Source organism: Miscanthus floridulus, chromosome 10, assembly GCF_019320115.1.
Source record: "Miscanthus floridulus cultivar M001 chromosome 10, ASM1932011v1, whole genome shotgun sequence".
NCBI lineage: Eukaryota > Viridiplantae > Streptophyta > Magnoliopsida > Poales > Poaceae > Miscanthus > Miscanthus floridulus.
Window position 1 is genome coordinate 49,428,269 of NC_089589.1, and position 14,697 is coordinate 49,442,965.

The 14,697-nt window shown below is 44.5% G+C and overlaps 1 protein-coding gene across 2 annotated transcripts; it reads right to left on the bottom strand.

The window, feature by feature from the left end:
• Positions 1-3,618: 3,618 nt before the first annotated feature.
• LOC136486578 (RNA polymerase II C-terminal domain phosphatase-like 3) lies at positions 3,619-13,935 on the bottom strand. 2 transcript variants are annotated; one of them, XR_010766873.1, is made up of 12 exons: positions 12,968-13,935; positions 12,729-12,873; positions 12,597-12,652; positions 12,447-12,507; positions 11,087-12,358; positions 10,253-10,819; positions 10,021-10,167; positions 9,669-9,937; positions 9,474-9,585; positions 9,091-9,395; positions 8,834-8,966; positions 3,619-3,741 (listed from the first exon to the last, which is right to left on the bottom strand). XR_010766873.1 is itself a non-coding variant. In XM_066483516.1 (11 exons), the coding sequence occupies exons 1-11, from the start codon at positions 13,627-13,629 to the stop codon at positions 8,906-8,908; spliced, it is 3,657 nt and encodes a 1,218-aa protein (XP_066339613.1). In that variant the 5' UTR covers positions 13,630-13,935; the 3' UTR covers positions 5,571-8,905. The 2 variants fall into 2 exon arrangements, 1 of the variants encoding a protein (XP_066339613.1); XM_066483516.1 differs by lacking the exon at positions 3,619-3,741 and having other exon boundaries at positions 5,571-8,966.
• Between the last annotated feature and the right edge of the window lie 762 nt (positions 13,936-14,697).

A 14,697-nucleotide genomic window follows, 5' to 3' on the forward strand; every position in this document is an offset into this window, starting at 1 on the left:
AAAACAGAGGCATAATAATTCATTCTCGCAACATGACACCACCAATTTGATCACTTATCGGACTCATAGCATGTTAATATTCAAATCATGATCTCTGATAAATCAACTGGAATTTGCATTAACGTTTAACCAAACGTGCGATAGTCATGCAAATAACAATATTACATGATAGTTCAATTCACCAACACCAAATTCAAACTACAGGTCCATTACATAACCAACGATGATACATTAAGCACTTCTACTAAGTACTAAGCAATCTAATCCTCATCATGATCACTATCGAGGTCAGAGATAGGATCATCTCCTTCCTCAGGCTCCACCTCTTCCTCTTCCTCGTCCTCATCATCATCTTCTTCCATATTTGGACCATCTTCTTCCCCATCCAGGATTGGGTTCAGCTGGTTGTTCAAATAATGCACTTCATGCTAAAGGTTCATTACTTGAAATTGAGCCTGTGCAAGCTGCTGACGTAAGCCCCTTTCGGCACGAGTCCTGGGTGTTACTCATGTGCAGGTGCCTATCTCGCTCTATCCTTATTGTAGCGACATGGTTTTTCTGCTGCATCACGCTGACGTCTAGCTATGGACACCTCAGCACGGGCGGTCTCTCAACTACTCCCGTAGTCCTACAAGCACTGCTTGATCATTAGCTCTAGCTTCTTGGGCTGCTGCTCGCTGCTGATCCACTTGTTCCATTTGGGCATGGAGAGTGCCCAAAGCTGCATAGGCTTGGTCAGATTCCCATCGAGCTTTACTTGCGGCTTTCTTTTGCTTGCGCACACACTTCTTGAGCTTATGCTGGTGGCTTCAGCTCTCATGAGTTTGTCCATGCAAGTGGTGTATGATTCCTGCCAGAAATCCCTGGTGTCCTAGCGTGCACAAAACATCTTCATCACCGCAAACATTGCACTCATGGAGGGACTAGAGCTATTTGCTCGCTCATCCCGATCTCTGATCAATGCATTTTGGTTACGTTGTTCCCAATTTGTGGTGGATGGATCCACCCAAGGAAACATACTCGCTTGCACTGCCAGTAAGTGCATCTCCATGCTGTTGGCAGATTTGCCTCAAAACCTCAAAGGCCACAACTTGGGCAGCCTCCCAAGGAGTTTTCCCTTCCTATTCTGCCTTCCACTCCTGCCAGAAGGGCGGTTGTGTGCAGGCTGGTATAGTTAGCCGCACCTCGTACCATGGCTGTCCCTCCAAGTACTCTTCAATCCAATGATAAAGGGGCGGTTCATGGTACCCCGCAAAGTGCAAAACTCTCCACAATAGTGTAGGCGTTCCAAAAACCATCAGGAAATTCTCACATCCAACTGATGCTGCCATCTGTACCATCAACATGTACAACTTTGTGAGACAAGGTCATAATGGATAAGAGTTACATAACTGAGTAAGAAATTTATAAGGGGAGGAACAATGTAATTATTTGAATGATAATATCATGATGCATGCTCGTTCCGTACGTCCTCACAAACTTAGGAAAATTTGTTTCTAACGGTAGACACGGTGGCATACATACGTTCTCTCATATATAGCGTAACTAGTCGAGCTACACATTTCGTTGTTAGTGTACCTGCATAAAAGTTTCATTTCAGCCCATCCCATAATTAAATATGCAGAATGTAAATCTAAATACTTCCATATATGTGTACCCACACATATACTTCCGTATCAAGCTACCCGATAACAGTTTAAACCCACAATTAAATACGCACCATATACACATGCAAGCATGCATACATAGTCGTACCAAAGCTAACTCTCCCTCGACCGCACGCTCACATCTTGCGGTCATGCCACTCGTCAACTTACCTTGGCGTAGAGGCATTTGATCCATACATTACCATTCAAGTGAATGGCATCCATACAATAGCACGCCGTATGGACGACGAAGTAAAAACCCCCATGTTAGTACTTAAATAGCCACCTAATAGTCCTTAATTTGGGCATAAGGAAAGTGATCATTGGCACACTTTAGATTTCAAATACCTATTTATATAGCTATTAGTTGCTAGAGAAGGGTTTTGGAAAACAAAAACTTTTGTTTTAAATACACATGTGACAATTAACGTTGAATCTTGCTCTGATGCCAGCTGTCGCAGAACCGACCAATTTATAAGAGTACAAGTACAATGGCAGCCCGCAAGCGGTCGCACTGTCATACTTGAACCCATATAAACCCGGTAGTCCATCGAGTACCACGATGGGTCTCGATAAACGATTTACAACAACCAAGATCGTACATGATTCAACATACATGTCACATATTACATAAAGTTCACAGATACATTTCCATCATCAGAGTATGAAACAAAGTTATTACAAACCGAGTTTGATAGATAAAGCGGAAGCAAATTAAGTTTGAAAGTAAAGTTTCCAACATAGTTTAATACAGTGCCAAAATACGATCACAATCCACAAAAGCATGTAGAGGATTAAATAAAGAAGCCTGCCCAAGGCTTACTCCTCATCCACAGCGGGATAGAAGCAACTCTTGCAATAACCATGATAACAAGTGCCATCTGCAACAATGGGAAATAAAACCCTGAGTATGAGAAGGTACTCAGCTAGACTTACCCATCATAAACCTAGAAATAAAATGACTCCAAGGATCATGCAAGGCTGTATAAGTGGAGATAGCTTGACAACATTTTGCATAAAAGCGATTAACTCAGTTATACAATTATGATTCCGTTATCAAGTTAATTATAACTATCCATCTCTAAATTAGCAACTAACCTGTGCCAAACATGTGGTATATCATTTTAAAAGCATACAATAGTAACCATATCCGGATATTGTAATTCCATATTCATTCGAACCATCATGTTCTATAACACAGTTACTACGATGTTGGGACTAGCCAAGTTTCTCACTATCCGGGAGAGACGGCGATTCGAATCGATTTCAACCAGCTGGGAATTTATTCCTAACACAAACCCAGGCAGGACCAGATCATTAGTTGCCTAAGGTCACCTTTAGTACAACTTAGGTCCACATTTCGTGGGTTCATACCGCGCCGCACAGTCGGGGACACCAAATGCCAGGACCATTCAGCCTAGCCTGCCCGTGGGCTTAGTCTGGCTCCCTGCAAGGAGCGTACAACAGAACAGGACCTGGCCTGAGTTGAGCTACTTGGCTTCGCGGTCGAAACGAGTTATCCGACCAGCTAAGTGATAGTCATGCGTTCAATCTTGTCAGAAGCGCCAACAACGGTATGGTCCTTAATCGGCACAGATGGAATCACATGAGTCAACCTACACATAGACTCCGCCCGGCCTTGATTTTCTTTTACCCCATGGTTCTGTTCCACGATAGCAAATATAGCCAATCGTGCTTCGGTATCCACCTATATCTCGCAGGTGACAGGAATTCACCCGACTTCTACCGGTCTATAAGCATGGCTAAGCATATATTCGATCCTGGAACCTACACAGGGTTAATAGGTGTATATATATCTAGACAAGGAATTTATATGCATCAAGTGGTTCCATTCAACTCTTATAACCTAATGCATCAATCATAAGGACTTAAGTAATCATTTAGTAAAATACTCGGAGACTTAGAATGCTCCGGGGCTTACCTTTCAGAAAGGATGTGGGGGCAGTGATCAGGGCACTCCGGAAGCTCTTCTGGGTTTTGCTCCTCGCCTTCGGGAGCTGCGGCTTGAGGATTCTCTTGCTGGTCCCCTTCCTCACTTCGTCGAACTCCAGCAACGTTATTTCTTCCTCCAGTCCTAGATGCCATGAATATGGCATAAGGTATTGCGAATGTATGCATGCCGACAAGTACAAGTATGATGATATGTGATGAATGCATTCTTGTATGTATTATTAACATCATGGTGCCGAAGTAATAACAAGTGTATCGTGTTTTACTGAGTATGTGCATATCTCCTCTTACTTACTCAATCAAACACTTCAGCAGTTCATGTACCACACTACAAAACAGCAGCTACTTGTTTTACTCATAACTAAAGTTCTACTTATCCAAATGTGGTGATCTTGGACTTTCTGGAAAGCTTATAAAAATTGTCTACAACTCTTATTTAATCATCAAAAGCTAATTCCCAATTTAGCTTAACCAAAACAGACAATCCATCCAGTGCTGTCCAGAAATTTCCAGAGAGTAAGCAATTCAGGAAATACTAACTTTGAACAACCATAACTCCTAAACCTTTTGGCCTATGGTCCTGAAATTTTAACACAAGATACATGAAGAAGTTATCTACAACCTTGTATTAATTATTTTTACAGCAAACCATCATTTTCACTATGCAACACACCAAACTACCAATCTGTCCGAAAACCCTCCCAACTTGAATTATAAAGCAACAAGACTTTTACTTTATGTAAGCATTCAAATTTTGACAACACAAAGTCTACCAACAGTTTCAAGCATACCAAATACACTCAAGAAAACATAATGGTAAAGCCCAAACTATTATTTAAATGCCTTTATTATTTTATTTAGATACTTAGGTTAAATAATAAACATATACCAAAGGTGCATCATAAATTCTCAAAACTTTACAGTGCCTTACTAATGCTACCAATAGACTACTGTAAATAGTTTCATGCCATTTTACCAAGTAGAACATTCTATATACAAAAATGACAAGGCAGAAAGGCTTACAATAGCAAAAATAGAAAACCCTAGTGAAAAGTGTCAAGCAACATATTTTATATTTTTCTTATCATCCATATGGTACTAGGATAACCTCCAACAAATTTCATGAATATTAGGATTCATAAATAATTTATAAAAATTCATACAAGGATTACCTAATTATAAAAGAAAAATCTATAACTACAAATCTATACATGCACTGACCCTCAAATTTTTACCAGAGCTCATACATGTCAAGAATAGCTTACCACAAAAATTTCATAATTTTTGGAGCACACGGAACTCTAGATATAAAATAAACAAGTTTACATACATTCAAAAACACATTTCAAGTTTCAATTTAAATCCTCCAAAAATTCTACTACAAGTGTCAAGATTATATTTTTCCTAAATACTACACTTTCTAAGGAAACACTATAAAATTTATTTCACAATTTTTTAATCTACATAGCCCAACTTATCAAATTTTCAAAGATTGCACCAAATCTGTAAACAAATGACCTATCCTATACTCTCCAGTTGCTGACAGGTGGGACCCGCCTGACAGTGGATCCCACGCGTCAGTGACTCGGAACAGGGGGCAGCGGCGTTGCCTGATACTGCGCGGGCCACGGCTCATCGACGACGAGCTTCACCAGCGATGGCAATCTACACATCATGACCCCCATGGACCCTCCTGTACCTATTGACCTACTTGACCGAGCCTATCGTCGAGGCTAAGCACTTGGTGTTGTCTGCATTCATGGCGGCACGACGGAGTGGACAACGGTGTGCATTGCCGGCGGGTGGCCCGGCGACACAAAATTCAAGCTCGGACGAGCATCTACTACCTAAGACAAACTCAACGCACAAGCTAGCGCATGGAAAGGTGGACGGTGGCGCCCCAGCCACAGTGACGGCCTCGGCGGTGATGCTCCGGTGAGGTTAAGCGCGGCACGGAGGCTTACCGAGCGTGGTCAGCAAGCACGGGCGGACGTGGTGAGTCACGGGGGTGATGGTGGAGTAGTTGTGGTAGTGGAGAAGCGGCGAGGGTGAGCTGGCACCGGCAATGGCGACGGCGGTGAGCGCTCGGTGCGGTGGCTGCTGCTGTGGGCGAGCGCTATGGCGACGGCAGGGCAAAAAAATGAAATGGGTGCGCGGGATAGCTCGGGCGGGCGCTGAGGGTGATAAAGGCCGGCTCGGGCCTAGCGCCGACGACGCGCGGCGTTTCTTCCTCCACACGGCAGCCATCCCCTGGCATCGGTCGGCCACTAAAACCGGCGTTTCAGTTAGTTCAGTCGCGCGATGGTAATGCTTGACAGAGTGTTTTCGTGAAGCCCGATCTCTCAAACCGTGTAGCCAAATCGAAAACAGTCAATAACAAACTTGTAGCTCTATGTACCAGCTCCATTTGTTCTTAAAGGATCATGCTCCAACTCTCAACCGAGACCGAGTTCAATCATCCCCAAGGTCAGCTCGTCAGACTATCTAAAATCCAGACTTAGAAAAATTTTCTAAGTGTAGAAATCAGTGCATTAGTGATTTTTGTGAGCTCCAAAAGACTAAGCTATGCACCTTATCATCACATGACCGAAAAATAAAAGTTGTTCCACATATCAAATACTACAACTTTGCTTTAGTGACCACCTACATGCAAGGTCTCTAGCACATAGTTCAAACTTGGTCAAACATGCTACATTCAAATGATGACTTGTACTTGAACTCTGACCTAGTGATCTATTTACCCCTAACCATGAATATCAAAGTTGTTCATAATGATACTCTAAACATGTTTAAGCTATTGGCAAAGTCACACAATCATTTCATATATTGGTCACACATAGGGCTATCTAGGTCAACACATGTAACATCACTTAAGTGCTTGATCATGAAAGGTGACCTTCATGAACAATGTCCCATTTGCTAACCTAAGTGTTGCTAATATGTTTTTGTGACTCATATCAACCAATTACATGTATACACTCATGATCATATGCATATATACCAGGAAACATGAAATAACAAGCAATGTTGCATATGTTTCAATCAAATATTTCAAGTGTAAATGCTTATATATGAATGCTTGATGTTCATGCTCATGCTATGCAAGTCAATATATGCAAGGCTAACACCTAGGGTAAATGCTTAAAGCAATGTTGATCTAAGTTGCTATATCCTTGATGCAGAGTTGGAGAATCTTGCCTAAGGAATGGGACAGGAAGCGCTTCAGATCAAGTGAAGGATGCAGTCACGCGTTGGCTCAAGAATTTCTCGCCTAGCGCTATTACACCTACTGATGTCATTGAAATCTAAGTGTTGTACTAGGCTTAGCGCTTTTGGTTTTGTTTCTGTAGCCGATAGCCCCAGTAGAATCATGTATCACATTGCTTTCTTAAAAGCAGAGGTAAAACTCTTTTTAAAAAATAGTAGCCCGACGATAGTTTTTGTAGGACGTCTTATGAACGCTAAAACGACTGTAATTTTGGAACAAAGAGTATCTATGATCTTATGCACAACATTTGGCCCTTATTTTGAAAGGAACACTTGGGCCTTAACCACATCATTGTACCTTAAGGTCTGATTCTACCTTATACAGCCGCATGCTCTTAGAGTTTGATTCTACCTTATACACTCTGCACGCCCTTAAAGCATAAGTGCATCTTTATATCCTTCCTAATTAATAGGAATAGAAATTTTGATGAAAAAAAGTACCAAATATTACCCTCTATTTCAGATTTCTTGCTAGCCAAAATTAGATAGTGATTTTTTTTTACAAATAACTCTCCAAATGATGATTTAGAAAAGAAGTTTAAGAAAGAATCTTGGATATGCTTTTAATATTACAACATGGCATTTGTATGGATCATGCATTGTTCCATGTTCATTTTATGCTAATATTTTCTTGTGAATACTTGTTTATAATATGTGAAACAATAAGTTTTAACACTTTTTAAGGAAAGTTTCACCATATGACTTGTTCTATAAAATGGTAAGTCTTTTAATATATAGTCCCGTGAAGCAGTAACATGACTGTTCTAAAGAAAATGGTTATCAAGTATATCTGACTATAAGTATATCTAAATATAGTAAATAGTCATTACATGGTCATGTGATGGTGCAAAAATGGTGATCCTAGATTCAATGTGGAGATTTTTCTGAAAATAGCATTTCTATTTTACTTACAACAGAAAAAATGTTTTTCTTGACGTATGAAGTTGAAAGTTGCAAGAAAAGTTTTAGCACGGATGATCTTTCTCCAAATCCCATTGAAAGTTGAAACAACCAAAATGGCCAAAACATACTTGTCAGTAAGGCCGCAAACCAAAGCTTGTTTGGAAAACAAACACTAAAAAACCCGGCAGCAATTATCAACCCAAAAGAATCAATTCTCGCAGATACGGTTAAACCATAACGGTTTTTCGCCCTTTCAGTTAGAAGACGATGCAGTTAGTTTTCATGACGTGGCACTAGATTCGCTGACACTCACCCTGTCACGCGTTTCCTTTTCGGAATAACAGCCTTCCACATACTAGCAACCAGAACCTCTGCGTTCTTCTCTGACGCCATTAATTCTTCAACCCGTTTACCTGGACCAACCGGTTCTTTGACGCCATGAATTCTTCAACCCCTTTACATGAACCAACTGAACAAAAGGTTCTTTTCAAAAGAGAGTACGTTTAGGGGAGCAGCAGGCGCAGCTCCAGGTGTCCCTGTCCACGTGCCTTTGCAGCGTTCGACGGCACAGACGGAACCAGCTTACACCCGGAGCCAACACACACAAATACTGACATAGCAAACCCATCCTATAAATGCCCTGCCCCGCCGTTGTCAGTTCAGGTCACACTTTCGATGGGCGACCAGCAGCGGTAGCTCAAAAACCGCCAAATCCCTTTGGCCAGAAGCAACATTTCTGAACCTAGGACTCTTACCAAAACTGCACCACTTTTACATGTTACAAAGGACGAGGCGGTGAGCATCTGCGCATCTTCACCTTATCGCGCATCTTTGCTGGCTCTTTCTAAAAGACATATTGACCAAATATTCACCACCTCGGTAATGAGGTCCACCACAGACCCAGTCCCCTCTTCCAGGCTTTCATAAAGCGTTTTCTTCGTTACCATTTCTTTTAGGGCCTGGAATTCTTTTGGTGGTGGTTTTCCTTCTTACTATGGTCCGGTTTTAGATATGTTGTTATGGTTTTTTTAGTCATGTTAGGTTACCATGAACATATTCCATCCTGAGAAGAATTCTTCCCTGGAGCCTATATGATGAATTGGGGCTCAGGGCGGGTGTTATTTGACTGCAAAGTCATTTTCGTTGGCGCGCCGGTACAACAGAGCTGAAGCTTCTACCCTGTTTATGGCAAACATGATACAGAATTTCAATCAAGTGATGGGTTATCTTGAGAAGTTAGAAAATAAGGTCATAAAATATAAAAGAAAATACTCAAGTATACAGAAGTAGCAATATTCCTCACCATCCTGGATGCACCACGAATTTGCATTTGGATAATGCCCAATTCACCTTGTCTGTCCCAGGGGAGTTGGCAACAACATGAGTGACCCGATCATCAACCTGGTTTGTGCAGACCGCACCAAACTGCTCTGCAGTCTGCCACAGAGGATGCAAGTGGGGGCTGGCGTCTCCAACTGGGAAAACCCGGCTAAAGACAATACGACAACCAGCAAGGATCCTCTGCTGCTCAGATGCTAGTATGCTCCGCACATCAGCCTCATTGAGGTTAGGATGTGAAAAGAAATTGTGGTGGATTCTCTCAATGACCTATTTCCAGAATGAGAACCACGTGAATATAATCAAAGTTCACACGTTGGTTCATATGTTGAGAAAAAAGTACCATACCGCAAGTGACGAAGCAAGGGTACCATCTTCAGGCCTCTCGTCTCTGTCAATCTCTAGAAGTGATGGTCCAGGAAGCCCAAATTGACGTCTGCTGCACGGGAAATAGGTGTATCTGCAGAAAATCACATGGAAAGGGGATTAGGCAGATGCATTTGACAACAGTTCATTAGGAAGAACGAAAGCATTGACGCATACCTCTCTACAACTATCAAATTGTGCCTGTTATGAGGCCAGACTCTTACAGAATCATCTATGATCACGACTGCAGATTCCATACCCAGTACCCCATCCAGATCTTTACTTTTCGGCACTCGCTCATCACTGTCAAAGGGATCACCATCATCACCTCTTGATATGACTCGTCCAGCAAACAAGGTCCCAGTAGGATCAAGAACCTTGGCCATCTCGGTAGCATACAGTTTGTTTCCCATAGTGTATAAATGCAACTCGAATAGGTTACTAGCCTGCACAAATCATCACAGGTCAAAGATTAACAGCAGAGCAAAAACACTTAATTCTGCACACAAAAAAAACGAACATAACAAACCTTCTCAAGAAAGTTCCATATTCCTGGCCTTAGCTTCGTCCACATATTCATATGATGAAAACGGTAGAGATGACGTTCTGGCAAAGTCCTGTCTTGCTCCTCTTTCTTCCGTAACATCTCTTCATGAATGGGTTCCACTTCTATAAACTGAATAGGTATGGACCGCATGAACAGAAAAATAATTAAACAACTTTAAACTCATAGCCTCATAGGCCAAAATATCAATATATACCTTTGCAGAATTAAGAAGGGTGTGATCCAAATCAAGCACCAAGCATAGCTTTCGCGCTGAGAACATTTTGTGCTGTTCTGTTATTCTTCTTGCCCTTTCCTTCTGTATCAGAGCTTTTTGTTTATCATCATATCCATCAAGGAGATGACCAAGATTACCCCATGGGTTAACAGGCTGCGTAGCTTCAAGTGCTGTTGCAGAAGCATCATTTGTTGTTGCATCAGCATTTTGTCCATTCTGTTCAACTGCTAGTCTTGGATCCACCTTATTTATGCTGCCCAAAGCTTGTTGTGTAGGAGCCATAATAGCTGTAGCAGCCAACTGTGAATTAGAGACAGGATCAACATGTTTTGTGCTGCCGAATGGCCTTGCAATGCTAGACGGCAAAGCTGGTTGAGAAGGCATTGAACTAGTCTGGTCCTTGGTGCCCTGAGAGTCTGGCTGGGTAATTCCATTAGTCACTTGCTCCAAGCCCATTGCATCAGATTTCTGTGCTATGTTATTGTGTAGGATGCGCCGTGGATCACGGGGCTTCATGCGAATGATTCCACCATCATTTTGTGAGTTCTACAGAAATAGGAAAAGTTGGAGTTAGTAAAATACTCTAAAAAAGAGCTGGCATTAAATGTAAAGATAGCACACAAAATTATTGACTAACACAACATACGAGATAACATGGGATCACAAAAGACAATCCCAGGTTCTAATCATTTAACCCCTTAATAAGCACAATAAAAAATACAGAACATAATGATCCAAAGGAAATAGCTATCAAGCAAATAAATGATGTATACAAGTATGAACAGAAGACGCTTACAGTACAAAGAGCTTTACCAAAGGAGGTGCCTGCGCTGGAACCTGTGGCCTAACAGAGGGGACTTGTGCAGCTTCTGTGGTCTTTGGAGCATTGCCAGGTGTGAAAACCGTGCCTGCAATTCCATTGTTGGTCATCCCACTAGACATGCCACCCTGAGTTTCTGATGCTGACTTCTTTTGATGTTCCATTTGGATCAAATGCATAAGCAATGTTGGGTTCACAGCAATGTCCTTTAACAACATAGAAGGCAACGGGACAGCAGGAGCTGCACTGACATGTGGAGCAGTCGTTTGAGGGGGTTGCAAAGTTTTCATATTGAAACCGCTACTATTTGTAGGAGCCCTAATGTTCATAAGCTGATTGGGATTCCCTGTAGGCTGCATGTCTCTAGGATTCGCAGTTCCACCCCTAAATCTTTTTAACGCATTTTCATCTACCTGAGGATCATCAACTGCTTTGTGTTTACGGTTACCAACGGATGCTCCACCCAAGTTCCCATCCTTCAGTTCTGAAAAATTTGCACGCCAATTCACATCTGTAGCACCAGCAGAATCACGGTTCAAAAACCTGAGCCTCGGATCTCTACTTTTAGATGCTGCCTTTATTGCATGATTTGGACCTGCAGCCGACTGCTCAATTTGTTTAGCAAAACCAGGTGGACCAGATGCATAACTAATACCACTGCTGCTGACTGTGCTAGGTTGAGAAGCAGGCATCTGGCTTGCACTTGGTAATGGAATACTCTTTGGAACAGGGAAGCTGGAAACCTCACTAAATATGTCACCACCTTTATCTGCAGATTTACCCTCATCACCAGATGGAGTTGGACTTGGTAGATCATCACTTGGAAATACAGATTTCTGCCCGTACTTCTGCTGATATGAGGAGACAGCCTTCAGAGGATCATTTAAGGATGGATATAACGAATTCTTTGCAGGCTCAACTCTTTCTGGGAAAGATAATTTCTCAGGTACCATTGGAAATGCTCCAAAACCAATAGGCTTTGGCACAGGAAAAGGCGGTGCATTATCCCGGGTTGGCGAGGGTAAGCTGTTCTCATCATAATCTGCATGAAGATCCAACAAGGGACTAATCCTTTTGGCAGGTACTTCCAACCTCGGCAAGCTACTAAATGGATTTGCTGCACCTGATTCAAATGGCAGTCCTCCTGAGGATGAAACCTGCCCAGATGGAGCCAAAACATTTATTGCATTGGTGCCACAACTGGTACTTGGGTCACTGACATTGTCTTTTTCTCCAAAAACTAACTTCCTCACGCGACTGTCCAGCTGATACACAGGAACAGGACAAAAATGTGAGGTTGCGGCTTCAGCATTCAGCACATAAGCAACAAAACGGAATGGAGACATTACTAACCTCATCTCGCTGCTCAGGCGTCAGCATGTCTGAATATCTGTTCTTTATGTGGAACAACAACCTACATCATTCAATGGGCATCGTGTCAGTTACAAAAGTGGTGGTGGCAGTTTTCATCTGTAAATAATTAGTTGAAGATCAATTGCATACTTCAAAAGTGTTGTCTTATTCTGCTCACTCCTCGGCAAGTTATACGAAATCGCCACCTGCAGTAATGCAACGCAGCAAGCATCAGCCCTACATCAAGGGAGTGAACCAACCAACATTTGGTATAGGCCTTACAGTGGTGAGTGTGTCAATTCCAATAAACGCCTGCTGCATGAGGGGTTCAAGGATAGCCATCGGGCTCCCATTCTCCAGTTCCTGGAACAGCGGCTTCAGGTTCTCGAAGCAGGTATGCAGTCGTCCACATGCACCCTCAAACGACCTGCACAACATTGCAGCAGTTACAACCGGCTTTCTCAGTCTTCATCCGAGAACGAAGCATTTGTTCAGCAAAAACATGAAGCATCTGTCCATACTTCTCAGCTTCCTCAATGGAGACCATCTCGAGCTCCTCCAGTATACTGCCCACACGCTGATCAAGGTTCACCTCCTCTTCCTCAGCAGCCGAGGCAGGCACAGCACCGGCGGTGCCGTCGCCAGCCACCGACTCTGACTTCTCCGGCGCATCAGCGTCCAAGTCGATGGTCTCAGGCTGCGCACGAGCAGGCGAGGCCGAGGCCTCCACAGCCTCCCCCTCCTCAATCTCGCCTTCCTCCTTCTCCCCATCGGAGGCAGCGTCCACGGCGTGCTCCACCTCGTCCTCGTCCGGGGCAGGCGGTGGCTGCAGCCCCAGCGGCTTGTTCCGCACGGCCTGCGACCACGCGAAGCTGTTGAAGGCGTGCCCAAAGTTCCGTGCCATGTAACCCACGGCGGGCGGGCCCACCCAAGACCTAGATCTCTGCCCCGCCGCCGCCGCCGCCGCCGCCGCGCCGCCCAACGCCGACGACGAGTCCTTCCTGAAGTCGTCAGCTGAAATCTCCTCTATCGACCCCGACGAGTCCCCATCCGACCCCTCGCCCCCGCCGCCGGGAGCAGTGACCAAATCTCCGCCCGCCGCAACCACCGCGGACCGCGGCCGCTCACGCGCCATCAAGCCGACCAGCCTCTCCTCGTCCTTGGGCGTGACCGTCACGCGCATATGAGACCGACCGCTCCCTTCCTCCTCCTCCTCCTCCTCCTCCTCCCCTCCACCAAAACCCACGGCCGAAGCTCCGTCACAAACTCCGACGCCTAGCTAGGTCTCGTCCGCGGCGCCCAAATCCGGCGACCACGGTGCTCGATCCGCAGCGCGCGCAGGCGCCGGCCGGTACCCTGCCAGACGAATCGCGTCAATCGACGGCCGCAGCGCCGGAACCCGCCGGATCGGAGGCGCACGCGCTGGGGGCGAGAGCGGCAGGGCGGAGCAGGACACGGAGACAAGCACGCGAGATTTGGGGGAAAAAGCGAAGAGGAAGAGGGGATGGGTGGTGACGGGACGGATGTGTAGAGCACGCCGGGTCGGATCCGGCCGTTGGGGTTTGAGTTGGACGGTGCTCGATGCGGACACGTCTTGCCGGGGCTCTTCGCGTTGGGTTGGGTGCACACAAGGCTACACTACACATGCGACATGGCGGCGCGGCTGTAGGCTGATGTCACGCTCCGGCTTGGATTCCCCTGCCAGTCCTGCGGCTTGGATTCTACGTACCCTGCTTCTCTGCTTTGCATTTACCGGTCCATTTTCTTCTGGGCCCTGTTTAGTTTTACTCTAAAATGCCAAATTTTTCAAGATTTTTCATCACATCGAATCTTTGACGTATGCATGAAGTATTAAATATAAATAAAAAATAAAACTAATTGCACAGTTTAGACCAAATTCACGAGACGAATCTTTTAAGCCTAATTAGACTATAATTGGATACTAATTACCAAATAACAACAAAAATGCTATAAAAAAAATTTACCATCTAAACGGTACCCTGGGCAACCACAGCGCAGGCTAACAGCAGAATAAAGTGACAAGCCACACACAGATGCATGAGTTTCGATAATGCTCGAGCGCGGCGGATGCCGCACGGCCTATTCCGCCTGGCAGCGCTCCCGCTCGCGACCCGCACCCCGCGCGCCCAGCTCGTCGTGCGCCCCGCCGACGCGGATACGCCGCTTCCACCTTGCCTCGCGCTCGAAATCGCGCCTCCCGCCAGGACTAGCGCTACCATCTGCGGCAGCA

Bases quoted from the DNA above. Each gene is read 5' to 3' on its own strand.
- LOC136486578 (XM_066483516.1), bottom strand. From the start codon at position 13,629: ATGCGCGTGACGGTCACGCCCAAGGACGAGGAGAGGCTGGTCGGCTTG. The intron at 12,508-12,596 runs GTATGCAATTGA...TGAATGATGTAG, and splicing joins AATAAGACAACACTTTTGAA to GTTGTTGTTCCACATAAAGA. The intron at 9,396-9,473 runs GTATGGTACTTT...TTCTGGAAATAG, and splicing joins CCCTTGCTTCGTCACTTGCG to GTCATTGAGAGAATCCACCA.